Below are 8,989 nucleotides of genomic sequence, written 5' to 3' on the forward strand. Positions count from 1 at the left end.
GTTTTAGATGATGGGATACTTCTGTTCTTCAAACACTGACAGCAAAGACCTTTCTCCTACCGCTGCATCCTGTGGTGGCAAAGGTGAGGAGCACAATCATGGCCCTTGCTGCCTACAGATGAGATGCTTCTTGCTCCTTTTTCTTGGTTGAAGCTTCTAAAACTCTGACATCCTTTCTTATTCTTCTATTTTCCTCAGAGACCTAAATGGAAATTTTCATTTTTATAAAAGGAAACAGCTAAGAATATGAGTTAAGGCTGGGAGAATGAAGCAAGTTTTGGACAAACTCCCCCTCCCCCCTTGCTCTGGCAATCTAGCTCAGGACTGACCTCTAATGCTCTTGTCTTGGGAATCTCATGAGAGAAGACTACCGTCTTGCCAAATTCTGAAGTAGTTTGGTCATGTGAATGTACTTTTCTAAGTGGTGAGGATGAGACCACCCAAAGTCTGTTGATTTATGCCTTAATCCAAATTTTAAACAAAAGGAACTGAGGCTGCATGCAAGTCAACAACGTTGAAACTATCCTGGTTCTCAGCATGCTGCTGCCAGGCTTGACAAACATATCAACTACATGAATACAATGCAAATCCATGGTTGGTGAAAATACGCTGAATAGGACTCATCAACTGGCAGACCTGTCCCTGTAAAAGTGTCCCTGAATGTTACTCCTAATATCTTCTTGCTTTACCAATCCAACATTCTTTGATGGCAACTTCTACAGATATCCCTCTACCTACCAACACCCACACACAATCTCTCACACGGTGCCACCTCTATGTTCTGTCAATTTTTCTCTTTCATGATTTCTACATTATCCTTCTAGATTTCTTTGTCCTTGTCTACCAGTTTCCTGAAGCCCACTTAACTACTTCCTTAGCTCAGCTGTCTGCTCTCTTCTATTTAATAGTTAAGAGATGAGAAGAGACATCCAGAAAATAAAGCGGAGTTCTAACAAGAATTCAATAGATGAGGCTGAAGGAAAGGGAGAGAGGGAGGAGACTGAACTATAGATTCCGTGGACTATATTAAGACTATATTATATATAGTCACAGTAGGAAATATGCATGAAAAAGAAACCTGTAATACTGTGCCCGATAATCTAGAAGGGGCTTATCTAAGTCTTAAAGAACAGTGACATAGAAGAACAACTTCTCTTTTTGGAGAACGTGGGGTGGAATGCTGATACCGAATCCCAAAAGGAGAGGCATGTGAGCCTGAAGAAAGAGCAGATTTGTGGTACAGTGTGAGTAAGAGGGTAGAAAGAACCAGAACTCGCTGCAGAAACTTTGAAACTTTGTGTTTCACTTTAACTTGGAGTTCTGTATTAGAAGTTAATTTTGCAGTTGATGCCTAAAGTACTGCTAGTTCTTCTTAAAGTCATCACAGAAAATCTAACATTTAGACTTCCAAAGATACTTCAATAAAAGTTCAGAGTCTTAAGACCAACTGCAGAATTTAACTTAACATATTACTTTACTCATTTGCTTAACTAACATTTACCAAAAAGCTAATATATGAAGGTGGTCATGGTTCCTGCCTCCAGGATGCTTCCTATTAGGAAGAGGTCAGATGACACATGACCTCACGGGGCTGGACAAGTTACTGTGGAGGGCTATAAGAGGCCGGAAGAGTGTAAAATGGACCAAGGTCCAAAGGATGAGTAGGGATAGTCAGAACATAATCAATCCCCAACTCCAGCAATAAAGACTATATTATGAAACTGCTTCATTAAAGAGTAAAATAAAATGGTGGATGAAATATAAAACCATTCTTAAATGCATGTGTGAGCTACACCAAAGAAAGATAAACAAGAAAGAAAGAACTAAGAGTGGAATTTCCATAGACTGGCTTTTCATTTGGTACATTTTGATTTTTTTTTCTATAACCCATAAACTTCCAGCATTGGGCATTAAAGGACAAAAATCAGTTTGAAATACAACCTGTGACCTTTTGACTTTATTTGACAATGACTGGAGGGGGAAGAGAATGAAACAAGGGAGAGCTTTATGAGGAGTGGGGAGTAGCAGAAAGGAGGCCAGTCCTAGGGCCTGTGGTGCCGAGATGAACCCCAGCATTATCAAGGAAAACCAGGTGTCACTTCAGACAAGGAAGAAGTGTGCTGTTTTATGAATAGGAGATTTGGTTTCCTTCAATTTACTAAACTGGCTAAACAATTTCCCTGTTGTCTAAATGAATTTTATCCATAACTTAGAATAAATAAAAGAAAGACAATTAAAGAAAAGACAGTGTGCCAAGAGCAAAATGAAAAAAATAGGGAGAATCACACATCCATCCATCCATCCATCCATCCATCCATCCATCCATCCATCCAACCATCCATCCATCCATCCAACCCATACTGGGGCGTTCTGTTACTTGGTATATTTTAAAACAAAGACCATTATTAGTTCCTTTTTAAAAAGTCAGTAGCTAAAAATAAACAAACAAAAATAGTAAAACTCTCTGTGCTTAATTTTTCTGACCATGGAAAGGAGAACACCAACATTGTGATGATATAGGGGCAGGAGTCAGGCTTACTAACTAGAAGTTATCAATGCACATAAAACGTTAGGAAGCCATTTCTTATGTTTTCCACCCTGATGCCCCCTAAAATGGATAACAAGTATTGCTGTTTTCCGTTCCCAGCCTCAATCTACAAGGAAGCATACAACAAAGTAAGGGGCCGTTTAATAACATAGTGCCTTACTATGGCCCCTGGTAATTCCAGGGTTTGTTTTCTCTTCCTAGTGAAAGCAGAAGGACTTAGCATTCAAATGACAGAAGAGGCACTTGAATACTTGTCAGCTTGTAAAAATTAAGGCACCAGATTTGATCTTAGAAATCATTAAGTCCACTCATTTACTTTATAAATGAAGGATCTAAAGTATAAACTAGAAAAGTTACTTTGCCAAACTCCATGTGCTCAGAAGAGTCAGGTCTATTGTGTGACCTGTCAGCAGTGCAAAGAGACTGAAGCAAAAAGCACGGTCTTATTTTCTAAGAGGCATACCAATATATTAAGTCATGGAATCAGCCTTTAGACACAAGCAAGCTAAAGCATCTCCAGAATCAATAAGCCTCTTCAGGGAGCATCTTCTCTACGAGGTCCTTATGCAATAGCTTTCTGATTCCCGCTGTCACAAATGCCAACTGTCTGGTGATTGGACTGAACAATAGCATGGAGGAGATTCACACCACTCTTCCAGAGTCATGGGATGTGAGGGAAGGACGTCTCAGGGAATTAGGCTCTGATAGGAAGAGGCAAACAGCTCTGGACGGGGAGGAAGGGAAGACTTCTGGGTCTCAACATTACGACTGTGTGCTCTAAGAGCTCCCTGAACCCAGTGTGGCTCAAAGGAGGGTGGGAGTCACGGAGAATGGAAGGAAAATGAGACCGACTGAATCTGTAAACACCAGCGGTTCTCAATTTTCCCAGTGCTGGGACCCTTTAATCCTCATACTCTGACACCCAACCATAAAATTACTTTTGTTGCTACTTCATAACTGTAGTTTTACTGGTTATGAGTCACAATGTAAATATTTACTATGCAGGATATATGTGACCCCTGTAAGGGTTGTTTGACCCTCAAAGGGGTCGAGCCCACAGGTTAAGAACCACTGGGATAGAGACTGAGTATTCCTACTGGGAAAAGATAACACTATCAGTCATGGGATGGGAAGCACTGGGGGGAGACCAGGTGCTGGGAGGCCATGTCACAAATGCATGGCACTGACCCTTTCCAGTCTTCCTCCCAAGTCTGTGATGAATGAACAGATACCACCGCACAAGGTGGAACAAGCACACCAGAAAGCACGAAGTTTATGCGACTATAGCCTCTCTTCGCAGTGAATACAATTTTTATTTTAGTTTATTACAAACTAGATAATGATGCTTTATATGATGATTTTTTCCTATAAAGCAAGATTTTCATAGTATATATGCATTGTACATGGTACTGTGCAACCTAAGGACATTTTCATATAAATCTATATTATAGGCTGGTTGACTAAAGTTAAAACATATATCCAGAAAATTACAGCCACCTACCTAAGAATTGATTTATTTTTATTTTATTCTTTTGCAGTTAGCGAACTTCTTCCAGATATCTATTTCCACTTTATTAAATAGTTATGGTTATTCATTGACCTAATTCAAGGGCCAAATTTAATTGAGTGTTTCTCCTACATCAACTGATTCTTAGATTAAGTTAACCTTATCATTATTTTACTGGTAAACTCTGAAAGCAGCTTACTTAAATCTTCTATACAATAAACAAACAAATAAACAAACAAAGCAAGCCAGCAAGTAGCAATTGATATTACTACTTCTGCTGGCCCCGGAAATGGCTACCAAGTATTACTGTTTTCATTCTCAGTGTCAGTCTACACAGCCAGCTAAAAGAGAGGGCAGGCAGTCATTCTCGGATCCTTCAGTACTCACTGGTCAGCCGCTTCCACAGTTCCCAACTGTTTCTTAGGTTATCTGACCTTCCTAGGGAAAGTATAAGCACTTTCAGTTCATGTCTCTCTTGATTTCTGCATGTCACTAGCGTTGAATTTTCAGATGTTTGTAAGTGGTTTAAGAAAAACCCTTGTTTTAGAAAAAACTCACCACTACCTTCTTAGAAACTAGATGTTAGCAAGGCCTCTATAGCAAGGTAATACAACTAACTTAACAGTCACAAAATGACTGGCCAAGATTATGAAAGTCATCAACAATGGCATAGTCAAATCTTTTGAGAATGTCTGATAAATTGTCATCATAAGCCCACATAAGAAAACTGAACAGTCACGGTAAGAGTTCAGATGTCAGAGAGAATTCACCAGGTTCTAAACTACTTCTTAGTAAGAGTTCAGATGTCAGAGAGAATTCACCAGGTTCTAAACTACTTCTTAGTAAGAGTTCAGATTCAGAGAGAAGTTGTCAGGTTCTAATGGTACTTGGCATTAAACTCACAAGTCACAATTTTTCAATCTTATATGATAAAACAAAGCAAAAATCAGTATTTTTATCAGTTGCTATTTAATATGTAAAATCATGTTTTCAAAACTATCTAAGGAGTAAGGAACTTACCAGGTTAATTGGTAAAAGCACAGAAATATGTACAAGACTGAAATATGAAAGTATCATGAATAATTTCTAATTAACAGGCAATAAATACACTTTCCCTTGTAGTTGGATAAAGTCGTAGAGAAGCATAAAGAGTCTCACAGGCGGATCTTGGAACAACTCTTGATGGTAGAAAAATCCCACCGGCAAACCATAATGGAGATGGAGGAAGAAAAGAGAAAACACAAAGAATATATGGAGAAGAATGATGAATTCATAAACTTGTTGGAACAGGAATGTGAGAGGTAAAAACTGCACGGGATGGCCCCTTCTGCCAAGTATTGCAAACACTACGGTGGGCTAGAAGGGTTAATATAAAACATATTCTGGCCTCAAAGATTTGAGGGTCCAGGTGAGAGAAGCATAAGTCTAAGGGCATTGTTAATACAGCACAATAATAATCATGGGAATATAAATACTGAATTTCCAATTCCCTCAGGGAGTGCCACTGAGAATACTGCTCCGAGAGTGAGAGAACGTGTTCCTAAGCAAACATTCAAAATGACTTTCAGTGTGAGAGGAGATGAGTATGCGTGCTGGGCAAACGGTGTGGCAAGAAATGGTGTGCAAACTGAGGGAAGCCGAGCCGTCTACAGGGCTAGAGAAGAGGGGAAAAAGGAAAGACAGGCCCCCAGCCATAAGCTCTCGCATAATACACTGCAACACAGCCACACAATGACAGAAAACAGCATCAACATCCTAGCCAGCTCAACTGCTTTGCACAAAAATTTGTTTTGTTTTGTGTTGGTTTTGAGACATGGTCTTGCTGTGTCACACAGACTAGCCTCGAGCTTGGGACAACCTTCCTTGCCTCAGCTTCCAGAGTGCTGGGATTAAAGGCTTAGACTACCAAACTGAGCCAAGAAATTTCCAATTAGTATTTTAGTTAGGAAACCAAAGTTCTACCAGTGTCCTAGCTAATGGTGAGGTCTCACTTCTTTTCCGAGAATTTCCTGGTAAACACTCACTTAATCATCCCTGTTCCCTGTAAGCACTCTATTGCTCCAGGTTGTTTATTTGAAACACGGGAGGAAAAGTGAGAAATATCCTAGAAAATCTGAACCTTATGAACTCTTGAGGTATCTGCAAGAACAAATTTTAAAAGCTCAAGAAATCTGGCACCAAGGGAAGATTCAACTCAGACATTACAAATATATGATTTATTATTCAATGAGACAGTGTTATATTAAATATGATCTTGAAGCCCTGTGGTTTGGCACTAGTGGCCTAATTTGGCCCCCATACTGTCTTGGCATTGACTTGCTAACAGACACTTTCTTTCATCTCCCCATATTATGAACATTCACTGAGCATGGTAGAGTGTTGCCAGGCAGAGAACAAAGACGTGTAGGCTGACCCTGTCCAGGGGCTGACCACATGAGACACAAGATGACAGACATTTAGGTTGAGAATGTGAAGGACAGATGGGGTATGGTTCTCACGTTCACAGCTGTTCTCATTTTCTGGAGCAAGGCTAGGGCAGCCATCCAGAACAACACTAACCTGGGAGGTAGGTGCACATGGCTGTTTTATTCCAGAGAGCAAAGAGGAGTAACACAGAAACGTGAGTTAAAGATTAGTGGAAATAGCATGCGCGCAGGCTAGAGGGAAAGACACAGAGGTGAGTGTACACCTTGGGCTCAGTGTGCTACAGATGGCATTGCCACAGGTAACAAGTGAGCTCCCGAGGAAGGATTCAATGGATTAGTTTTTGTCGTATGGGATACAGACTCTTAAAGGATAATCAAACTGAACAGGGTATTGCAAATAAATAGAAAACGTGACTAGGTTAGATCGTGGCGTCCTCGGCTTAACCAGTGTAATAGGTGAGTGATCAGTCACCTGTTTCCTCTGTAAAGGAGGAGGTTCCAGAGGGAACCATCTGGGTGTGAGAATGTCAAACTTACTCGCAACTCACATAACACAAATTTTTCTTCCTTTGCTTTGCCTGTATGTATAATTCCTGTCTCTTGGCACTGTTGGTACATTCCCCTCAACACTTGCTCCAGCCTGCTGCAAGAAAGGCTGCAAGCCTTGTGTGGCATGACTGACAACCACCTACTTTAAGGCCATGAACATGAAATTCCTGAGTGAACACCATCCGGCAAAACAGCACGGGAGAAACTCCATTTGGAGAAACCCTGGGTCGTTTCAGTTCAACACACACAGAGGTTCTTGTTTACACAGAAGAAAATGAGACATCAAGTGGCGTGGAAAGGCACCCACCATCACTGAATCCTTTATACTGTGGTGACAGAGTCACCCATTCACAAAAAGCAAGACTACCTTTTCCTAGAGGGACACAGAAACTCCTCGACCCGAGTGTTGTAAGTCACTCCAGATTTTGTGGACTCGTGTACTACAGTAAAACAAGGCATAAACCTTACTTCAAAGCAGTTGGGAGAGTACTGTCTGATTAAAAAGTCTGGGGAAAAAAACACTGTGAGGGTTTAGCATTCATTGTAAGAATCAGTTAATATCTACAGAGAAAAAAATTAAGTAATTAATGAGACCTTAGAGGATACAATAATGGATTTCAAATGAAGGCTCAATTTTTGTGTTTTCTTTGGAGAATTCATTTTATGTGAAAAAGCCTAAAGGAGCTTGATGTCACACATTGAGTTCAGGCCAAAATGTTTGCTAAGTGATGTCGCTGTCGTAATCAGTAAGCAATTGGCTTTCCCGCTGAGGGTGGGTGGGGGCAGAGAATCTTTTCTGAAAAGCACGTTCCCAAGCTTGTCAATGTAGAGTTTCTCTAGCTGAAATCTGTGTCCACACTACCTAATCATACTATGTTTTCATGGCAGCTTCTTGCTCAGTGACGTGTTAGGTGAGGGAGCACGTGTGTCACTGACCTGGGCTCTATACACTTGGCTGAATTAAAGTGCAAGTCTTACACTGAAGCAATGGCAGGAAAGCAATGCCAGGCTTTTCTGGATGGTATCACAAGAGAGCCAAGCAAAAATCATTTTCAGTCAGCATAATTTTGCAAAAATTTCCCGAGTGAAATTCCAATTTCATATATGCTTTCAAAAAACCCTGCAGAATTCTTCTTTAGTGTAAATGGAGTGTGGGGGATGCAAAGGAGGAAAAAAAATCTTCTCTAAAAACCATTCATGCTATGACTAAAACAAACCACATCTATTACTAGGTTTACACTCCTGAAAGGACTACTAAGTCAGGAAGCAGATAATGTTACGGTGACTGCATGAAAAGGTGCTTTCAACTCAAGAAGTTTCTAAAGCCCTAAAATTACGTTTCAAAATATCTTGGCCAAGTCACTTAGTGCTGATAATCCAACTTTACAGAGCAGAAGCTCACGTTATCTTCTCAGGAGCCACACGGAAGAAGGCATCACTAGCGTTGACTTCTATTCCTTTTCTACCCTGTTTGACTAGTTAGTGACTGGGGGGTGAGCACGCTACTGGAGGAGGTCAACAGGGGTCTGCAGTCAAAGGCTGGCGCTTTGATCACACTCTACACCAGTCCTTCACTGTTTGGTTCAGTGAAGAACAAACCACTTGCATTTTAACTTTGACATGAAGCAAAGTAGACTTGCTTCAGGCAAGACAACTGAAGTGTTGAGTCCTATTTGATCTTACTGTTAACTCACTCTTTTAAATAGACAACTTAGACTGCTTTCAACTCCTTCTCTTCAAAAACATCAAACTCACTGGAGGCATTGGATATAGGCCCAGGAAATACACCAGTGAATGAGTATATTAAATATATAAATTTTTACACAAATGAGTTAAGTATCTAGGTGCTTAGCTTGTATAACGTGTAACTCTATACGGCCTATAAGACAAGCCTGTGCTAGATGGGGTTGAGGGAGAGCTTCATCTACATTAGAATCCAGATATGCTTACCATAAAAAA

At 40.4% G+C, this 8,989-nt stretch overlaps 2 protein-coding genes across 5 annotated transcripts in view; one reads left to right on the forward strand and one right to left on the reverse strand.

Annotated features, from left to right (window-relative positions):
• Cmss1 (cms1 ribosomal small subunit homolog) overlaps positions 1–8,989 on the reverse strand; it is a 302,226-nt gene that overhangs the window by 211,760 nt on the left and 81,477 nt on the right. The window contains exon 1 of one of the 3 annotated variants that reach the window (XM_031364151.1): positions 61–1,101. The exons of the other annotated variants lie outside the window; for them this stretch is intronic. Within the exon in view, the coding sequence (XP_031220011.1) occupies positions 61–100 (40 nt within the window). The 5' untranslated portion in view covers positions 101–1,101. Of the gene's footprint in view, positions 1–60; positions 1,102–8,989 lie in introns of those variants that run through there. 3 annotated transcript variants of the gene reach the window in all.
• Filip1l (filamin A interacting protein 1 like) overlaps positions 1–8,989 on the forward strand; it is a 245,065-nt gene that overhangs the window by 154,061 nt on the left and 82,015 nt on the right. For both annotated transcript variants that reach the window (XM_031364147.1, XM_031364148.1), the window contains exon 4: positions 5,178–5,356. In XM_031364147.1, the coding sequence (XP_031220007.1) occupies positions 5,178–5,356 (179 nt within the window). The remainder of the gene's footprint in view (positions 1–5,177; positions 5,357–8,989) is intronic.

Source organism: Mastomys coucha, unplaced genomic scaffold (genome assembly GCF_008632895.1).
Source record: "Mastomys coucha isolate ucsf_1 unplaced genomic scaffold, UCSF_Mcou_1 pScaffold12, whole genome shotgun sequence".
NCBI classification, from domain to species: Eukaryota; Metazoa; Chordata; class Mammalia; order Rodentia; family Muridae; genus Mastomys; species Mastomys coucha.